Genomic DNA, 22,680 nt, shown 5'->3' on the forward strand with positions numbered 1-22,680 from the left:
ATAATACTGCTAATGTCAGAGCACATGAAAAGTCCTCTTTTTTCCCATATGGTGAATGCTATAGTGGAGAAAAAAAATCTTTACAAACCACTGTTTTTTTGCTGTTTAGTGATCAAAACAATAGAAATTCCCCAAAATGGTATAAATAAAAAGTAAATCAAGAAAATGGTCATCATACAATTTCAGTGATTTCAGAAGTGGAACTTAACTTGTAGGACAGAAAAATGTCCTGGACTACAGATATGGTATGTATACACAATGATATTGTATATTACCCTGTCCTGAGAAACAGGTACAGTATGCACTGGAATTGGCTGCCATGGAAAATCTGGATGCCACTGCTGGGTTCCATTTGGAGGATACAATCCGGCAAGGTTTGCTTGAGCACTCATCAAGGTCCTGTCATAGTCAGTACTGCGCACATAGATCTGAGTGTGGAAAGCAACAATGAACAAAATCATTGTAAGCATCAATTTGCTTACACTTATACAAAGCAGCCAATCTGCAACAGCAGAGTTCCAGTACAAAACATAAGGGTCTGGAACAGCAGTAAGCCAAGACACTGATGAGGCTGGAGGTGAAACTACAAGACCTCAAACTCAATACAGATAAATAACAGTTACTGATCATAGCTTCACCGTAATGGATCAAAGCTAAAAAGCATGCAAACAGACAAACATATAGATAATACAAGGAAAATTAATACTGGGGAGGGGGGGATTCTGAAGACCCCCACGTTAATCTCATAAGCATCCCTGTAACATTTTTTGAAATAACAGTATGTTGTGATGCAGAAGCATCTTAATGTACTATTGTATCAATCATGCCACCTGACAGTATGGGATTAAGTGTAATATAAAAACAATTCAATGAAATATTGCAGTATATGAAATAGAAAATAGAATAAAATAATAATAATAATAAATTTTATTTATATAGCGCCAACATATTCCGCAGAACTGTACAATTTGTAGGGTTCAAATACAGACAGAAAGATACATTACAAAGAAAGTCATTTCACACAATGGGACTGAGGGCCCTGCTCACAAGAGCTTACAATCTATGAGGTAGAGGGGGTGACACAAGTGGTAGCAGGGGCATCAGAGGTTGCTTATACAGTGGTCAGACAATTTTGTAATCGAGGTGACTTTCATTACACAAACATAAAACTTTGAGCCGTCACTAGTCGTGTCCTTTAACATGTGGATGGTGCTTGGACATATAGAGTTAGCCTGAAATGGCATCATATCGTGGGGTAATGTGGGAACTGGAACAGAGGAGGGTTAAATTTTGGGGATTCTAATGACGGTACGGAAGGGTTTACATTAAGAATTGTGATAGGCCTGTCTGAAAAGATGTGTCTTTAATTTGCGCTTGAAGCTGTAGAAATTGGGAGTTATTCTGATTGTCCTGGATAGAGCATTCCAGGGAAGTGGTGCAGCTCGGGAGAAGTCTTGTATACGAGCATGGGAAGTTCTGATAATAGAGCATGTAAGTGTTAGGTCATTGAGTGAACAGAGAACACGGGTTGGGCGGTAGATAGAGATGAGGGAGGAAATGTAGGGAGGTGCGGCATTATGGAGAGCCTTGTGGATGAGAGTGATAACTTTATATTTTATTCTATAATGAATAGGCAGCCAATGTAGCGACTGGCACAGACCAGAGGCATCGCTGTAGTGTCTAGACTGATAGATGAGCCTGGCCGCTGCATTCAGAATAGATTGTAGAGGGGAGAGTTTAGTGAGGGGAAGACCGATTAGTAAGGAGTTACAGTAGTCAAGGCGAGAATGAATCAGAGCAACAATAAGTGTCTTTAATATATCTCTGGTAAGGAAAGGGTGTATTCTGTAGATGTTTTTGAGGTGGAGGTGACAGAGTAGATTTGTCTATATTTTTCCTACAGGTATCGCTATCAGAACCGTCACACTCAGAGGAGGAAACCTCTGTATCCTGGTATTACCAGATTGTTTAGCAGCAAAATTCAAACACCCAGCCCTCCTTAAAATCTTTCAGATCCCTTTAAAATTGGTAGCGTTTTCTCTCTTTTGTGTAAGACACAAACTTCTCAATTGTTTTTTGTAACAATAATTCTTTGCATTCAAATTCTGGCTTGGTCTCAAATTTCTTCACCAGCTTAATATTTTGCCTCAATCATTTGTATTTCCCAGAATGAATGCATATTATCCTTATATACTGTCAGAGTCTGGGGTTGCTAGGTGATTGGCATAGACACAGGCTCCAAGATGTCAGTCCAAAATGTAGAGTTTTATTCACTCCAACAGACAGTGGTTCATGCAGCAGCAAAGAAAAATACTAAATAAACACCTGCCCATCTGGTCTCTAACTAAAGAAAAGTTGGTTGCCTCACCTATAATAGAAACCAGTTCAAATAGTCAGGAACCTGTCAGGCAGTAACAACTTCCTAGGTGGCTTTCCAGCCAAGCGCTGACCCAGTCTGCTATGAGAGCAGACTTCTTATACCTCGCTAATGAAGACAACGTGACACAGCTGGGCTCCTGTAGGAGCGCCCTCAATGTGTGGACTGGAGGGGATGGGAATGACAAGTCCTACTACCAACCTACCTGCCATTCCCTAAAAATCCAGCCCAGTGCACAACACTAAACAATGCTCAGCAAACCAAGCTGTTTGTGGAAAACCAAACTTTTCTGGATTTTCACCACCTCACCCATCTAAGCAATCTGGGTGAGATGTACACCCCCTCCAATATTATCCCAGCCACTGGCTTACAATATCCAAGGAGTAAGCTGTCTAAATGCTGCTGAAATATTTAAAGCTTGTGTCTGAGCTGGAAGGTCAGCTTCCGAAAAAGCCTCTCTATTGTCACTTAGCCATCTCTCATGGTTGATTTCCACCGACAGGAACCGTGCCATATCCGGAGACCAAAATAAAAAAAACATGAGTAAATCAAACCTAAAAATCAATAGTAGGTATATGTACCAAAATTAAATTTCCAAAACCTAACGAAAGTACACTAAAAAATAACTTTTTATTAATGCTATTAAAAATTACATATATAGCTACCCATAATAGAGGGAGCTTATATATAATGGGGCTAATAAAATGAGACTAGCTAACATTAACAACTGAGGGCTGGACGTGATGCAATGTAGCTCAATTCATTGTGTTGATTTCTGATAGCTACTTCAATCTCCTACACCACCTATCATATTACTAAGAAAGGCTTAGTGACCTGCATGGAAAGAGTTCTATCCACATCCAATGTGATGACATCCACACTCTGGCTAGAGGGCCATTAAAGGAATGACCCAATTGGTCTATCTAGCTACTATCTTTGGGGCTTACATTACACCCCCACGGTAAACTGACTATGGTCTCTGTCACAAAACACACACACTTAAAGCTAATGCATTGCAAAATACAGCTACTTCTATTTCAGGCTGCATACAGAAGCCTGTAATAAAAGTATATGCCAGACAAGCCTTGGGAGCCATCAATCTTGTTACAGGCGACGGAAATCTTCCCCAAAGATGGAGCCTCGGTAAAAGCTGTGGAAGCTGATTTCAGACATTCCTGACTGACCCTGGCATCAAGTTATTGATCTCGCATACAAGTTCTTTGCACAAAATAACGCGTCAGATACCGAGCCAGCTATTAATTGGGCAGCTCATAAGGCCACACTTAGGGACACCCTTGTATCAGAGGCTTCTTGACTGAAAAAAGAGCGGTGTCAAGTTCAGACAGAATGTTAAAATTAGAAACTGCTATTCGGCTTCACCCTTCTCGCTGTCTGGCTAAATGTATCAGGAATGTCAAACGTCAACCTAACTCTGTCCTGACACATTGGACTGTAAAAACTATCCAATGGACCCAAGTGAGATTTTATAAATTTACTAACAAACCTGATTAAGGGCACACCAGAAGCTAAACGTAATATATCAAATACAGAAGTCGGGCGGAAAAAGTATCTCCAACCCTAATTCTATTTATTCACAGTTCCACCAGTTTTATCAGAACTTAGAGTCTGCCCCACCTATGCCCAGCCTCTGAAGATTGTCTCCTTTCTTCACTCCGTCCATCTCTCTACTGTCACAACTCCCCAAGCTGTGTCCTTAAATGAACCCAAATCTAAGGAGGAACTAGACTCTGTTATTGATATTCTTAAGAATGGAAAAGCTGCTGGGCCAGATGGCTTCTCCTCTGTATACTATAAAAAAATTTAAGGCTATCCTCTTGCCACATCTTCTACCAAATGTTTAATCATGTCCTGTAAGGATGTAAATTTCCCCAATATATGCTCAGTGTGTCCATAACCAAACCAGGCAAATACACTACTACCCAGCTAACTATAGACCTATATTGCTCTTAAACTTAGATATAAAACTATCCTCTTCTATCATCACCACTGGATTGAACGGCCTCCTTCTGTCCCTCATACACTCCAACCAGGTAGGATTTATTCCAGACAGACAGGCCTCAGATGATGTCAGAAAACTTTGTAACATTATTCATTGGGCTAATTCTCACCACAAGCTTATTCCATTACTGGCCTTAGATATTGAAAGATCTTTCAATAGTTTGCTATAGGTCTACCTTCCCCAGTTCTGAGGTTCATGGGCATAACTGGTTAATTCCAAAGGGCTCTTCAAGCACTTTATTGTGACAAAACCCATGATCACGCTCCCGAACCTGATCAATACCTCTCACAGTCTGCACAACTTTCAGGCCTTAAACTTAATAATCCTAAATCTGAACTATTACATTGTAATGTACCCTCAGCTACCAAAAAAATAAATAGGCTTAAATTTTGGTTTACAGACACAAGATAAATATCTACGCTACCTTGAAATAAACCCTTGCAGTCCCCTAGTCACCTGTTTCAAAAGAAACTATGCCACGTTGATCCCAAAGCTCCTCAAGGATCTTGTTGCCTGGCATTGCCTCACCCTCTCCTGGGTTGGTAGATATTCACTCAGTTAAAATAGTTACTTTACATCGCATTCTCTACTTCTTCCATACCCTTCCGACCACAGTGTCCTCTTCCTCCTTATCCAATCTACAGAGGAAAATCTTCAATTTCATATGGGTATTTAAACGACCACAAATCTGGAGATGAATTATGCATTATCATAAGAAACTGGGCAGCGCCATTTATAATGAGACAGACTGTCCACAGTGAGTAGTGTTAGAGTCAACCCTGGTCATCCCAGCCTCATACCTCTGTGGTAGCCTGTAGTCCCTATATTATGTGGGGCCTATAATGGGGGCATCTAACACGGGTACTAACTGTATGGGGGCATGTAACATGGGTACTTACTGTATGTGAGCCGGTAACATGGGCACACTGTATGAGGGTCCTGTAACAGAGGCAGTACAGTATGGGAGCCTATAAAGGGGACAGTATACTGTATGGGGGCCTGTAATGGGGACAGTATACTGTATGGGGGCCTGTAATGGGGACAGTATACTGTATGTGGGCCAATAACAGAGTCATAAGTTATATATAGTATGTTGGCTTATAAAGGGACAATATACTGTGTGGGGATCAGTAAAGGCATTGATATACCATGTTGGGGGCCAGTAAAGGGAGTGTTATAATGTGTGTAGGCCAGGGGGCCCCCATCTTTCCTAATTAAGTTTGGTAAAGTTTTAAAACTCTTTTGGTTTCAGAAAAGCTGGTTTCTCTGCCTTTATGTTTGCATAAGTATTAGCGTGAACAATATTAAGCCTTTTTTTGCCATCTGCTTCTGAACGTTTCCTGTTGCACGTCATACAGAATAATCATGGGATTCTCTTTCTTTCTAGTTCATAAAATAAATCTTTGTGAAATTACATTATTCATGTGTAAACTGCACTAGACCAAGCCAGTTATGTTGAAGCTCAATGTAAGCGCAGTTTCAGTATTTCGGAAACATTTATTCCACATGTAGCCGGTTGTCAGGTGAGCAAGTTCATTGCCAACTGTTTCTAAGTATTACTAAGGTCAGTGACTGCACAATGACACAATCCCTAACCAAGCTCAATGACATGAATCATCCTAACATAAAATTCCTCCTCCAATGCAGATGGATCTGTGTGCAAAGGAAACTGTGTCTCATATACAGCAGCCCCAAACATGCGATCATTCTTCTTATAACTACTCCCTGCTCTGCACCTATTGACCATCTACTAGTCAAAGCTACTTGGACATCCTGTCAACGATAGAATAAAGGATGTGTTATTTCACAGCATTTTATTATTATAATGCATTTAATATAAAAAGGAAACAACTTTGCAAAAAGTCCTAATTGAAACTCTCCTACCATTTTGTATATGCAGCTCCTACACAAACATACTATACTGTGCAAAAGCAAGTGTAGAAAAAATGCTGCAATGTAAAAATGCTTTGAAAATAGAAGTGTTACTTTATTTTTCTCAATTAATAAAATGCTCAATGAAATAATAAAAGAAAAATCTAAATGAAATCAGCATTAGGTGTAACCATCCTTTGCCTTCACTACAGCATCAATTCCTCCAGGTACACTTGTACACACAGAGGGGATTTGGCAGGAAGGTTGTTCCAAATATCATGGAGAACTAACCACAGATCATTTCTTAATGTAGGCTTGGTCAGATCCTTCATGTAATCCCAGACAGACTCAATGATGAGGTCCATAACATCATTTCCATTACTCCTCCAAAAAGTGGTCACACCAAGTATTGATGCTATTTAGATTTCTCTTTTATTCATTCACTTTGACATAAATAAACTCTGGACTCTCTTTTAAAGCATTACTAGAGATGAGCGAATACCGTTCGATCAAGTAAATATTCGAGTGAATATTACGGTATTCGACATATTCGATTCCAATCGATTACCACGAGGTAAACGCAGTAAAAATTTGTATCCCCTCCCACCTTCCCTGGCACTTTTTTTGCACCAATAACTGTGCATGGAAGGTGGCACAGGAAGCAGGAAAATGTAGGCATAAAAAAATAGGAAAAAGTCATTGGCTGGCTAAATCTGGTGACCTCGGATTTATAAGAATAGTAGCCCCCTGAAGAAGCAGGGGCGAAACAGTCCGTCGGGGCTCAGAGTGGAGGTCGCAGCTGGTGAGCAGTGGGTTATGTATATGCTTTACATCTTTTGTCCTATGTAGACTGGTTCATGTAATACTGGCATGTGTGTGTAACTTTACATTGTTTTTGTTACCTTATATGCTCTAACTATATAGTGGTTATGTGGGTATGATTTTTGCAATGCTACAGATACTTTTCTATTAAGTGCCCTGATCTTGTGATATTGTGGGCAATAGGAGCCTATTTACATTTATATATACAAAATACAGGGCCCTTCTATACACACATTAATTGTGGCTGTTTTTATCCCCTACACCACTAGTGAGGCTTTTTTTCTAGCAGATTATGCACCTGCTGGAACTGCTCAGTCCAATGCAACCTCCACTCTTGTTGTTTGACATCTGTTGCTTTTAAATGTTTTTATGTGTTTGTGTTTTCCTGATACCATTATTCTTTACTTTTAAAATAATTTTTGTAATAATAAAATTAGATTTAAAACCAAAAATTTTTTTTGTGTTATTTATACATTGATACTTAGTTGGTGCTTTTTATAAGAATAGTGTCAGCCATATTCATGTCAGATGCGTTTTGGTGAGATAGGGAGAGAATGTTCTGAGGATGAGAAAGATTGTAGCTTTTGCTAGGCAGGAAAACATTCATAAACAACAGCTCTTTTCAGAGCTACACTGCAGGAACAGTGTACACATACACTGAACCTGAAAATGATGCGTCAGGGTAGCATCAAGGGATGGGTGCGGGCACATGGACGTGGAAATCCAGCTCGGGATCCAGTCCACAGTCCAGGTACTGGAGAGGGGCTGCCAGCAGTGCTCCTTGTCAGTAGCACAAGGGGTCGAGGACGTGGACATGGAAATCCAGCTCGGGATCCAGTCCACAGTCCAGGTACTGGAGAGGGGCAGCCAGCAGTGCCCCTCGTCAGTAGCACAAGGGGATGAGGACGAGGAAATCCAGCTGGGGATGTAGGCCACAGTAGCTCGACTCCAATTATATACTGGAGAGGGGCAGCCAGCAGTGCCACAACATCAAGTGGGGTGCAGGGTGTAGTGCTGACGAGGCCCGAGCACCAGGAACCTATACTATACTATACTAGGGTGGATAGCAGATATTGTGGACCCGCAACCAGCATGTCCCGTCCACAGTACTGACGAGACACAGCTCCATGTGTCTGTGCCAGCGCACAAGTTCCTTGTCCTCCTCCTTGTCCTCGTCCTTTTCCTTCAACACCACCACCTTCACCGTAAATAAATAGTTAAAAAAAAAAAACATTAATGTTTTAGGGCTCCCCCAAGGGCCTGAAAATAACTTTTTTAGGGCTCCCCCCAAGGGACTGGAGATTAATGTTTTAGGGCTCACAACCAAGGGCCTGAAAATTTATGTTTTAGGGCTCACCCCCAAGGGCCTGAAATCAAATTTTTTAGGGGTCACCTCAAGGGCCAAAATCTAAAACTCTGCTGGTTACAAGCTCAACTCACCCCAAGGGCCAAAAAATAAAACACTGCTTGTTAAAGGCTCTACTCACCCCAAGGGCCAAAAAGGAAAACACTGCTGGTTAAAGGCTCTACTCACCCCATGGGCCAAAAAAAAAAAAAAAAAACATTGCTGGTGCAAGGCTCTAGTCATCTCAAGGGCCACAAAATAAAACACTGCTGGTGAAAGGCTCTAGTCACCCCAAGGGCCAAAAACTAAAACTCTGCTGTTTAAAGGCTCAATTCACCCAAAGGGCAAAAAACTCTGCTGGTGCAAGGCTGAACTAAATTAAAGGGCCTAAAACTCTGCTGGTAAAAGGCTCGAGTCACCTCAAGGGTCTCAATCTCTGCTGGTAGCTCAGCTTAAGGGCCTCTAACTTAATTTGGAAGGGCTCACTTGAAGGGCCAGAAAAGTAATTTTTGGAGGTCTCACCATATCTCGCACACACACACACACACACACACACACACACACACACACACACACACACAATGACAGTTAAGGGTGGGGGCTGTTGGATTTCCCATTGCCTATGCTATCTGTGGTTGTCATGGGCAACGTGATTTGAAGGGGTGCATGCTAATGTTTCTTTAGCTTTAAATTTGTGTTTCTGTCCATTCTATTGTGGAGGAAAGGTTTCCAAGTATTTTTCAACTTTCATAGAGGTTCTATTGAGTTTGTAAAGAGTCTAGTTGAAAGTTGTGATAGTGGGGTGATCCTGGGACTTGGGCATGTTAGATGCCCCCAGGAATGCTTCCCCTGCTGTCCCAGTTGCATTCCAGAGGTGTTTAAATAATTTCCTGGGGTGTCATTGTGGATTTGATGAGCTTGCCCTTGTTATTTCCCCCCCTCATTGTTCAAACCTTTCCCTTGGTTCAGTCCTGGCCAATCACAGGCCACTGGGTGGGGTTATAGGAGATCTAGTTCTCCTTGATAACTGTTGAGGGCTCAGTCTAGTGTGTGCCAGCTTCTGAGCAGTTTGGTTTCCTGCAGTCTGCAGGGGTACTCATCAGCACTTCATTGGCTGCCAACACAGCCTCTAGGAGGATTATTATCTGCCCCATGCTCATCTAGAGACAGCCCTGAGATGGGTGTTCGGCTGTCTGGATTTTTGCATTCCATGCCAGGAGGAGCAGTGGAGGACACTGACAGGAGTTGTCTTGGGCCTAAATAAAGGTAACCAGATCCCTGTCACGACTCCCTGCATCACCAACCCCAGTATCCATAGCTGGGAGAGGCAAAAGAGGAGTAGTAGTTGGAGGAGAGGTGTGTTATTGAGACTGCATCATCCCTGTGCACCCTCCTATAATCAAGACGGGGGATTGGACATTTTAGTACTACTACCCCATTTTGAAGCTACTGTAGTACCTGTTCCACTTGCTGCAATAAAGCTGTTCCCTATTCAACTGCAACCACTGGCTTCCTGTGTCGTACCTGCTATAACATCAGGGCCCTTCTGAACACTCGAATCAGCTCAGAGAGGAGAGGTCCCTTCTCCACCTGGAAGTACCCCAGGTGAAACTACTACCACCACCATCCAGGTAGTGCCACAGGACCCCCCTCAGCAGTGTCCAGCCCAGGAGTGGGACTGGGGCTTGGTTGAGTGTGCTCGGCCTAGCAGGTGGCACATCATCTGCCATTACTACTCACATCCTCCAGTCTATTCCATCTGGGTTGTGGCAATGTGAACAAAGTTTGATGTGAATAGAGATTTACTTCTTTTATCTGTTGCCCTTTCTACTGTGTTTAGAAGAGCAAGAAGTCAGAACAGTTGGAAAAGTACCGTGGTGTTTCCCACAACATTCTCTGCCGAGGTCTCCTAAGTCTCCCAAGGTACATTTCTCAGACCAGTATTCTTTTCTATCTGTATTTATACTTTTAGAAAACATTTGGGCCCATATTTATTATTGTAGTTACAACTAGACACTGGTGTAATCATACATGTGGGTGTAGATGCTCAGAAAAAGGAGCATGGCCTAAATGTGCCATAATGTGCCGGGATTGTGTCCTAAAACTCTGGCTCAAGGGCAGCCAGCTAAAAGGCAGTATAAACATAGACTAGACAGTATAAAGATATGCCTGATATATCATTCAATTTCAGCTCCTGTGATAAATCTGGCGTATTTACAGACTGCCTAATTATTTGTAAATTTCGGTCATCAAATTCTCTAAAACCACTCAAGTCGGTCTATGCACCATAAGATCAACATAACTCAACATAACTGCAGACTCAGATCAAAGTTGGACCTGGATCAAAATCCATATTTGATCTCATATCTGACCCCTACCATCTTCTGACTGAACTGCCCCATATGATGTAAGTTGATCCTTCCACTGTTATGACATCACCCATCTTATTTTAGAAGTAAGACCAGTGCTACAGGGAGCTGAAGGCCTGCCCCCAGTGCACCGACTTCCTAACATGCATAAGACCTCACAGTTCACCACCATCCACTCCATCTATGCAACCTCTCCTTAATTTGGCCCTGCATTAAAGTAAATGGCAGCATACCTACTACACAAGTCTACTGCCTTGATATTGCTCCATTGTTCAGTATAGTTGAAAACACTTTAGCCCTTAGTATGTAGCCAAGATCTTTCAATGTGTGTGGTGTCTATATTACGTGCAGTGATATAGTATAAATTCAATGTCCTCACAGCTAGAGAGTCACAGGTTGGAAAATCTTGTGATTTATAGCTGTACAATAGACAATAATAATGAATGCTGAAATTGAGGAAGTATTTGTGTATATTTCTGTGTAGTGATCAAAATGTGGTATTATCCGGAAATGGATTACTGAAAAGTACTGTTAAAAATGTTGTGTACTTTCATGCAGACAATGACATTAGAGTTATAAATAGGTTCTAAGAAAAAGAAACCATAAAGTTCATAGAAAAAACATAAAACCTAATGTCTGATGATATTGACATGCTAGAGCAATGGTCCACAACCAGTAGCTCGGGAGCCGCATTTGGCTCGCGACCCCCATATGCGTGGCTCACCATGGAAGCCTTCAGTTATGGTCATAAGCACTGCTTACAAATGACATAAACCCTGGTGCCATTGAATGTAAGATAAGATAATAGTCCCCACCGTGGGTAAATTCAGTGTGTTACACGAGCATGGATAATACAGTAATATATTACAAGACAGAACACATACAAGCTGATAGCAGATGGAAAAGATACTAGGAGTCATAGCAACTAAGAAGAAAAGAAAGACTCAGGATCATTTAGTTTTCTGTGCGGAGTGATCTTCGCTTAGTCTGATGTTGATTATACAGCCTGACTGCGGTTGGAAGGAAGGACATCTAATAGTGCTCCTTCTCACACTATGTATGACTATGTATCTGAACCTTATAGCAGTGCCAGTTTAGATGGTATAATACAATACCACTAGTATAATACAGTAAGATATCTGCAAACGTTTGCTATTTCATCATTTATTTCTCCAAATGTACTTTTTATTTTTTTTAGATTGAACGTGACTTGACTGCCGCTTAAAGTCCAATGTAGCTCACAATGAGTGTATATGCTAGAACAATAACGTATGGGATCTAAGAGTGAATAACTGCCCTGGCACAGCCAAGTATCCTTTAGCACAAATGTGATAATACATAGGGCAAAGCTAAAACGTCACAACATTTTTTGCCTGACTCAGTGTCTGTTCTTTCTGCCTGAGGATCCTGACATCTTAAGCATTTAGAGGAGGTGTATAATTTCATGTAGTCATATAGCTATGATGTAAGGTACTATGTTAGGACTCCCCGTGGTGGCATTGCAATCCACCAGAGAAATATCCTGTCTGACAGCAAAGCCATGTGGCAACTGTTCTATGACACCATAAGCCCACTTCTGTCTGTGTCCAGTGCTGAAGTATGTTCATAGTCCAAAAGGACATGATTGAAATAGAGAGGTATCACCTAAACTATTCTAAAAACCCTTTTTTTCAAATGACTCCATCAATTCTGGCATTGATCTTGCAGTGCTAATATCATGTATATGATTCACATGGCAGCTGCAGTGAATTACTGGCTTCAGTGTTCAGGTTAGCATTTATGGAATGTGACTGCTAAGGCCAGTGATTGGTGTGTACATATTGAATAATATCTGTGACATCATTGGTGCAGGATCGGCAGGAACTGGAGAAAAATCACAAAACATTTATGGGTTGAGTAATGTTTTTAGAAATATATTTTATACTATTTCTTGTTCTTAGGCCATTGTTTTTACATTCAGGAAACCCCCCTTAAGGGTTTTCCACAACTGTAATAAACATCTGACTCACAACATTATCACTGATTATTTCAATGAAGGGCCTGTAGTTGTAAATAGGTGTGAACAGTATTGCAGATCAGATACAGTGTAGTATCAGGTACAGTATGGTGCTGAGCCTAAACACTGAAAGGCACCCATTATTCAGCTGCTTAGTGAGGTGATGGTTAGTGAACCCCATTGATGTCCACTGTATAAGCAACTCTACCTCTCTACCAAGACCCTCGCTCCTATTGTGTGACATGATTTATTACTCTGTAATGTCTCATTTGTCTGTACATCAGCCCAAACATTTGCTGCAGAATATGTTCGTGCTATATAAATATAATTTATTATTATTATGGATAACATTTTGATGGCTTATATTAAGCATAGGCAATTAATATTAGTCCTGGAAATCCCCTCAAATACCAACACCTTTTCAGGTAGGGAATTTTGATGTTAAAAAAAATCTGAAAGAAGGTAAAGAGTTTAGTCAGTGTCCTAAACAGACATTTTGGAGTTGGGCCTAGACATACCTGACATCACACCCTCCAGTTCACTTCAGGTCATATTCCGATAACATGCGATAAAGGTTGATGAACCTGAGAGGTTAAGCTTAGTTTAAGCGAACCATGTAAAGGTATAAAATACTGACAATTATATTCTTAGGCCGAATACATAGTTTATGTATATACAGTCCTAGGGGGCGACTGAAAAATAAAAAAAATCATTATTTTGAATTTTTCTTTATTATTGACATAATGTAATTGGTCTAGCTCCTTTCTTTCCTTTTTTCCACAAAAGCACTATAGCTGCTGTCACTAGTTTATCCTCTTCAGCCCATCTGTCCAGATAGAAATCAACAAAAAATCCACAAATGTTTTTTTTCCAGTCATTAAAGGGGTTCTCTGCAAACAAGGACAAACATAAAAATGTCATTTACCTCTTCTTTCCTATATGATGGGCTGAGAAAATGTTTATATCTCATCCTCAGATATTGTCCCAGCTCATATTGCTGTCTGATGCCCACCTGGAAGGCAAAGAAAATATTAGATATTATTCACACAGTGCTACGGTATCTACATTATTATGGAGCCTTATATGTGATGTTAGGTCATAGGAAAAGAACAATATCTACATATATACATGTAGAAATATATATATATATATATATATATATATATATATATATATATATAATATTTCTGCAGAAAGAGGAAGAAAAGTGTTTATGACAGGCTTTTATTCATTAAATGCTGAGCTTCACATAAAGGTTACCTCCACTTATAAATGAATAGTGCAGATATACAAGAAACTACAAAATACACCTTATTAAGGAGATCTGTTTTCTTCAACACATATTAAGCTGTTCTCTTCCTCCTTATCGTCAATCTGACTGCTAATTTACATTATATTAATCTTTATATTCAGCCTCATACACATTTTTATAGAGAAGGGAGGGTGGAGTAGGATTCTCCTGCCAGACTAGTTATTTGATTTATTGCCTCATTCTGTGCACTAATAGACTCTTATCTACAAATCTACCAGTGTTGGAAGCACACAGAATAGCATTGTGAAACAAAAGCAATTATTTGACTGTATTTTCTATCCCCCCCTTCATAGACTAATATGTAGAACTATCTCTGCCTGAAAAGTGGAGAAGTTGTTTATAGTCGGAGGGATGCTTTAAAGGGAACATGCTGCATAGTGCTCAAAGGCTATTAGGTAGCAAAAACAGGAAGCGACAGAGTCCTATTAGATCCAGTGATCACATGATCACAGGGTAAATCCTACCACTACAGAGCTTCTGGATCTTAGGAGACCAACACCAGCTATTCCAGTGACTAATGTCACTAGTTAGGGCCTTGTTAACCTGTAACCTAGGGCAAACAACAAAGAAGAAAAATTTTTCACTATAGCTGCCCCATTTACCTGAGACTACGTACATATATACATGAAAATTAGAGATGAGCTAGTATTATTCAATCAAGTAGGTATTCGATCAAATACTACGGTATTCGTAATACTCGTACTCGATCGAGTACCACTCGCTTTTCGAATGGAAAAGTTCGATGCAGAACCAGCATTGATTGGCCGAATGCTATACAGTCAGCCAATCAACGCTGGTTCTTCTCCTACCTTTAGAAGTCTTCTCCGCGCAGCATCCCCGCGGCGTCTTCCGGCTCTGAATTCACTCTGCCAGGCATCGGGCCTGGGCAGAGCCGACTGCGCATGCCCGATTGTAGTGCAGGCATGCGCAGTCGGCTCTGCCCAGGTCCGATGCCTGGCAGAGTGAATTCAGAGCCGGAAGATGCTGCGGGGACGCTGCGCTTAGAAGACTTCTTGGAGGATCCAGCCCGACCCTCACTCGTGAACTTGGTAAGTATAATTTGATCGAGTGTTGCCTACCCCTGAAACAAGCATTTCCCCCCCCATAGACTATAATAGGATTCGATATTCGATTCGAGTAGTCGAATATTGAGGGGCTACTCGAAACGAATATCGAATCTCGAACATTTTACTGTTCGCTCATCTCTAATGAAAATGACCGATATAAAGCAGGACAGCCATTTTAACCCCTTAATGCAGAATCGCATTCATATTTTATCTTGTAGAAATAGAGTGCCATATGACACATCATTTGAGCCAGCACAATTGCAGCAGGATCTCAACTATAACTGACGTCATGCCTCCCCCTCATACAGCTCCAGAAAGACTGTTTAACCCCACGGTCAATAGTGCCTACAGTATTTATGGATTTGTATCTCCATCCTCTGCGACATCAATTGTGTTCTAAAAAAATTTAAAGAAATCATACAGATCAGTAACAACTCGATATGTCAAATTGCAATACTATTTGAACTGTACCATAGACACTTGTCATAGTGTGTCAGATGAACTGGAAGGGAGTGTGGCAGCGGAGTTCCCTTTTATGGTTGCATCACTAATGAGTCAAATGTGTGTGTGCAGTAAGTAAGGTGAACAGATAGCTCCCAGAATTGGTATACAGAGAGTGGATATATCTGTGGATGTGTCTCTGTTCTAAGAAGTCAATGAGAAAAATTACCAAAAGAGGCTCGGTCATTGAGGTTAAAATAGGCCCCCTCCTTAAAGGGTCAATGGTTGCTATGGTTACTAGAATTACCTGCGTCAGTTGCTGCAGTCCATTATTCCAGACAGTATCTTTGTAGGGATCAGTTGGGTACGTATCAATTGGGGAACGATCTCCATGTCGATAGACCTAGAAAAACAAACAAAAACTTTAAGTGAACAATTTAGTACTTGTTAGTTCATTGGTAATAACATAGGTATTAAGGACATTGACCACTTCTAAGCACTGTACAGCTGTATTATGTGTGTATAAAAACTTTACTGTTGTATGGTGGGCGAGGCATTTTCAGGGACTCTTCTTTATATAACGGCATTGCTATATCTGTGGCTATATTAACAGGAGCACCTAAGGGAGCTGTGAAGGTAATCTTACACTATCTTACCATCTTACAATAGCATATCATTGTTTTAGAGGTTGTTTTTAGGTCATACAATCCCTTTAACTCCTTCTTGACATCTACAATAATAGTACTGCAGATATCAGGTATTTAAATGTAGTGCCCACTCAGGAGCTGAGAAGGTGCCATAGCCACAGGGTCTACAGACAGACACTAATAGCAGATTATAATGATAGTTTTTTCGGCTTAACCAATTGGAAAGCCAACAGAAGGGATTCTTCATTCAGTTTTTTTCTTACTATACCTAGGCAGTAATTGTTCAATCCCTTTAAAGACCAGAGCCCTTGGTAGTTCAATTGTCAAAAATATTTCAGATCATTTAGTCTCATAGAGTGAGTATAGAGTGTATCTATCTATTTCTGACTAATTGTTTCTGATATTGGTGATGGTATGTTAGTAACAGTCAGCAAGCAATTTTCCTGATTGTGCTCAGATCTCTCATTTTCTCTGTCAATGTTTTTTTTTTTAATACATAACAAGGATTTAGAATCCAGAGTCCCTGAATTTCCTATATTATGTTAATAGCTATTTGCTATTTTACACCTATTTCTGGTAGAATTACATGTAAAGAAACCAGTAGTAGTAATAATGGAAGGGGAGACGGACTGCTGTGTATTGTACACGTCCCCTGTCTGAGAGAGAAATGCAATTCACAGCAAGACCCTGCTTATATTTCATTTTTTGATGAAGATTGATGTATCTTTCAATCCGCCTTTAGATGGAAGCTATCCTCTCAGATGCTATGGTCAGATGCAACCACGGCACATAACACTTTCCTTAACAAAATGGCTCCAGCACAGCAAGGCTATGGAAGCTGTTCAGTTGCAATGGCAGCTGAAAGTCTTCCGAAGGCTCCCAGGTCTGCCTTAGCAATATTACTATTGAGGCCTGACTGTGGTGTAGTCATATAAGTTCACAATATTGCAGAGTAATAAGCGTTCAGCTGATCCCAAGTTTAGTTTCTAAAGATATTTATTGAAGGATATCAAAATAATGAACATAAATCAAACAATAAGACAATTAGGGGATCAGTGCAAGAATGCAGAGTAAGGTAATACATAATGTACGGAAATAGTAGTAAGTCTGAGTTGAACACATTTGTAAAACTTAGGGTAGGATAAGGAGCAGCAAGTAAAATAAAGCCAAGAAAAGGCTGCACAAGTGAACAGTGGGTATTTAGCACTGCTGTGGATGTATTTGCAGATCACTATGGGGTACTGGATAACCCCTTTAAGCCCTCAGAGGGAAGGGCATAAAAAAATTAAAAAAAACCCTTAAGGCTAAGGCCCTATACAACGAATTGCTACCAAAAGACTCTGTGGAAAAGACCATGGTGGAAAAATATCACAATTTTTTTGGCAGTGTTTTTCACAGAAAGAAAAAAAAAAAAGCTTGAGTGGGAAGGTGCCAATAGGGCTATCCAATATTAGAAAAACACAGCTGCTTTCTTCTGAAAGGGATGAAAAAAATGGGCTTTAGCTCTTTGGCTTCACGGAAGTGAGTGGGGCTGAACTGCAATATCACACATAACCCATAAACAGGCAAGACACTATTTTTGGAAGAAAGCAGACATGTTTCTATTATAAATTTTGTAATACCATAAACTTACTTAACTTCAATGGAATCCCTAAAGACTCAGTGTCAGTCAAAGTCAGTGGGATCCATCGTACACTGCATTGATCTGTGATCCTACAAATGTAACACAGTATCATGGTGAAACACTGAGTGGGTATGGGATTGGATTGGTTAGACGTATATACCTGCTATGAAAAGAACCTTTGATGCAGATGTGAATATAGCCTAAAACTGATGTGGCTGTATTTTCTCATTTCCTGGACTTTGGCTTTCATATGGAATTTCATAGTTGCTGTCACGGGAGACTCAATCTTTTCTTGTGCTCAGTCATGATACGCCTGTCTGTAGCCTAATAAGTAATTTGTTGGGCCTTGTCTGTGGACAGTTTATAGAACAGCCATCATATTGTATCTGCTGTCCTCTTGCTTTCTGCAGCTATAGTTACTGCTGAACCCCCAGCTATGGGAATACACATCTCTCCCATCCCAATTGCATCACCCCAAGGGATTTCTTCTGTGTGAGTTAGGCTCCCTTTCTTCCTGTCAGCTCTTCCTCCAATACACCATGAAAGCAGCAGCACCACTTGCATCGTCCAAAGGTGCCATACTTATCCACCAGGGGTCTATCTTTAAAGGCGGTCTCCGCTACTCCTTACAATGGTTAGATCATGTCAACACTGTGAACAGAGCTTTACAGATGTATTTTTTTTAACTTACTGTATTATAATGTGTTCACAATTGGTTTGTATGTGACCCTGCATAACCCCGATACTGATGTCATAGACAGAAAATCTTCCATTTTACTGATCCAAACCTGAAACAAAGGTTTGTGTACAATGGGCCATATCTGTGTGCCCTCTTCAAATACAGATAATTGAGAAACACTCTTCACAACATTGCATGTCGATAAAACAGCTGACTGTGAAGTTTTTATGTGGCAACAAATTTCTGTAACTATTGAAGTTGAACTGAGGTCAAGCGTTTCTTGTATCAAATAAACTAAGTTTCAGCAAGTTATACAGTTTTCCCATATGCTTTCTATCAGTGGCGTAACTACCGTGGTAGCAGCAGTAGCAGCTGCCACAGGGCCCGGGACATTAGGGGGCCCGGTGGCAGCCGCTACCGCTGCGTTTTTTTTTTTTTTTTAATAGGCCGTTACCGGCTGGAGTTACTCCAGCCGCTAACGGGCCCTATATACTTACCGATCCTGGCAGGGGCCGGGATCGGTAAGTGACACTGCGGGCCCCAAAAGCACTATTATACTCAGGGGTCTTTTCGGACCCCCGAGTATAATGATCGGAAGTGCAGGAGAGGTAACTGAACATAAAAAACTGTGTTACTTACCTCTCCAGGCTCCGCGCAGGCTTCGGCCTACTTGTGTGACGTCTCAGACGTCACATGATCGGGGCCTGCGTCCTTATGCGTCGCGACGCAGGCTCCCGGTCACATGACGTCCCTGACGTCATTGAAGATGGCCGCCAGCGGGGAGTCGGGAGACAGGTAAGTTACAGTGTTTTGTTTTTTTTATGTTGTTCTTCCCCCGGGTCTCCGATTATTATACTCTGGGGTCTGAAAAGACCCCAGAGTATAATAATTGTTAATGGGTGTCCACAACGGGACATAATACTGTGTGCAGGGGCCACTATGGTGTATAATAATGTGTGCAGGCGCCACTATGGGATATAATACTGTGTGCAGGGGCCACTATGGTGTATAATAATGTGTGCAGGGGCCACTATGGGGTATAATAATGTGTGCAGGGGCCACTATGGGATATAATAATGTGTGCAGGGGCCACTATGGGATATAATACTGTGTGCAGGGGCCACTATGGGGTATAATACTGTGTGCAGGGGCCACTATGGGACATAATACTGTGTGCAGGGACCACTATGGGATATAATAATGTGTGCAGGGGCCACTATGGTGTATAATAATGTGTGCAGGGGCCACTATGGTGTATAATAATGTGTGCAGTGGCCACTATGGGATATAATAATGTGTGCAGGGGCCACTATGGGATATAATAATGTGTGCAGGGGCCACTATGGTGTATAATAATGTGTGCAGGGGCCACTATGGGGTATAATAATGTGTGCAGGGGCCACTATGGGGTATAATACTGTGTGCAGGGGCCACTATGGGGTATAATAATGTGTGCAGGGGCCACTATGGGGTATAATAATGTGTGCAGGGGCCACTATGGGGTATAATAATGTGTGCAGGGGCCACTATGGAGCGTAATAGTGTGCGTAGGAATGCGGGGGGTGGGGTCGTGCGGGGTTTTCGGCGTTGGTCGGGGTTTTCGATGTCAGCCGGGGGGGGGGGGGGGCCATGTCAAAGGTTCGCCACGGGGCCCCACCATTCCTAGTTACGCCACTGCTTTCTATAATGCATGCCTCAGGTTTTCAAGATCCTTTTAGGGTCAGTTCACACGTAAACAAAGGGGCGGATTTTGACAGTGGATTTCGCTTCAAAATCCGCCCCTTTACAATGGTGGTCTATGCAGACCGCAGGGCTTCTTTTTTCCGCAAAAAAATGTCCTTTCGTCAGGCGGAAGCCGCGGCGCGCTGGACCGCGGCTTCCGCCTAGCGGCAGCACCCTCCTGTGTCGGCTCATTCCTTTGAGCCGACATAGGAGGGGAAAGCCGCGACCGCGATGGTCGCGGCAGGCGGGTTTTGACCAGAGAGACACGCGGCTCGCCGCGTCTCTCTCTGTGTCAAAACCAGCGCGGGCGCCCCACATGTGAACTGACCCTTATTGTTTGTTTGTAGTAGCTAAGAATCTGTCCTGATCTTATGAACGCACAGGTGTAGGAATGGCCATAGTACAGTAAGCAGAGCTGTTAATTTTTTTTTTGTTTGTGAAACTAGAATACCCCTTTATACTGGTTTTACTGTGTGAGGGCCTAGTAAAAGGGAAATTGGGGCCAATAAAGGGAGCAATATACCATGTAAGGTATCAAAGGGGAGTGTTATATCATGTGGGAAACAGTAAAGGGGGCTTTATGCCATATGGGAGCCAATAAAGGAGGATTATGCTATATGAGAGCCAGTAAAGAGGGCATTATACTATATGGGCACCAGTAAACCAGCGGACACCCAGGGGATAGCCATTGAGATAGTTAAGACCTATAAGTACCTGGATGTGCATCTCAATAATAAGTTGGACTGGGCTGATCACCTGGAGGCGATTCACAGAAAGGGTCACAACAGGCTCTACCTACTCAGGAGGTGGAGGGCCTTTGGAGTCCAGGGACACTTCTTAAGGCCTTTTTCAACTCTGTGGTAGCATCAGCCATCTTCATCAGAGTGGCCTGCTGGGGGAGCAGTATATCAACCAGGGACAGAAATAGACTTGACAGGTTGAAGGGCCAGCTCTGTCCTAGGAACCCCCTGGACCCAGTACAGGTGGTGGGTGACAGAAGGATACTGTCTGTGGTGAGCTCCATGCTGGAGAACAACTCCCATCCCATGTATGAGGAATTTGTCTGGAAGAACAACCTCAAGATAGCATCTATAGATGTAGAGTTTGAACACCAGGATTCCTCATGGATATGGCATTGAAGCCATTAATATGGTCCTGAACAGTGCTGGAAAAAGTAAGGATTTTGTTGGTTCCATTTGTTTCACAACGTGGTTAATTTTAACCAATAATGCCTTTATTTTCAATGAAAATAAGTGGATGGTACCACAATGGGTATGCCAGTGGCAGGAACGTATGTAAATGTAGACACATTTGAAGACACATATCTATACTTTATCAAATAAATATACTGAAATCATACATTTATGTTTTAGTTATGTAGATGGCATATTCATTTTATGGTCAGGAACTGATTAAAAATTCAAGGAATTTGCCGTTTTTCTAAATGAAACCAACAAAATGAATTTCACTTCCAAAATATGTAACACTTCACTGGAATTTCTCGATATCTTGGTTACAATAGAGAAGGGGGAAATAATCACTTCTGTGTTTAGGAAACCAACAACAAATGCGTCATTATATTATAAGAGCTTTCATCACTCCATGTAAAAACTGCAGTACTATATGGCCAATTCATCACACTTAACCCCTTAAGGACCAGGCCATTTTTTGGTTTCGCATTTTCGTTTTTCCCTCCTCACATTTCAAGAGCCATAACTTTTTCATTTTTCAGTTCACAGAGTCACATGATAGCTTATTGTTTGCGGGACAAATTGTACTTTGTAATGGCACCATTCAATATGCTGTGCAATGTACTGGGAAGCTGGAAAAAAATTCAGAATGAGGCGCAATTGGAGAAAAAATGCATTTGCGCCATTTTCTTATGGGTTTAATTTTTACAGCATTCACTGTTTGGTACAAATGACATGTTACCTGTGTTCTACGTGTCAGTACAAACGCGGTGATACCAAATTTATATAGTATTTGAAATTTTTTGATACTTTTAAAAAAATGATAAACTTTGCAAAATAGAAAAAAATATTTGTGTCATCATGTTCTAACACCTGTAACTTTTTCATATTTCCATGTATGGAGCTGGTTGTGGTGTCTTTTTATGCGGGACAAGATGACGTTTCTATTGATACCATTTGGGGAAAGATCCGATGGTTTGATCACTTTTTATTCAATTTTTTATAGGAGGCAAAGTGTTGAAAAAAACGCTTTTTGGCTGTTTTTATTTTTTTTGCCGCTACGCCGTTCGCAGTACGGGATAAATGTTTTAATATTCTAATAGTTCAGGCATTTTGGAGCGCAGGGATACCTAATATGTTTATGTTTAATGTTCTTTAATTACTTTTATAGCTGATCTAGGGAAAGGGGGGTGATTT

At 41.3% G+C, this 22,680-nt stretch overlaps 1 protein-coding gene across 1 annotated transcript in view; it reads right to left on the bottom strand.

Annotated features, from left to right (window-relative positions):
- LOC142210012 (testicular acid phosphatase homolog) overlaps nt 1-22,680 on the bottom strand; it is a 75,905-nt gene that overhangs the window by 24,150 nt on the left and 29,075 nt on the right. Inside the window, exons 4-7 of the mRNA XM_075279043.1 lie at nt 21,745-21,801; nt 15,929-16,024; nt 13,727-13,813; nt 276-428 (exon numbers count right to left, since the gene is read on the bottom strand). Of these exons, the coding sequence (XP_075135144.1) occupies nt 276-428; nt 13,727-13,813; nt 15,929-16,024; nt 21,745-21,801 (393 nt within the window). The remainder of the gene's footprint in view (nt 1-275; nt 429-13,726; nt 13,814-15,928; nt 16,025-21,744; nt 21,802-22,680) is intronic.

This window comes from Leptodactylus fuscus, chromosome 6 (assembly GCF_031893055.1).
Source record: "Leptodactylus fuscus isolate aLepFus1 chromosome 6, aLepFus1.hap2, whole genome shotgun sequence".
NCBI lineage: Eukaryota > Metazoa > Chordata > Amphibia > Anura > Leptodactylidae > Leptodactylus > Leptodactylus fuscus.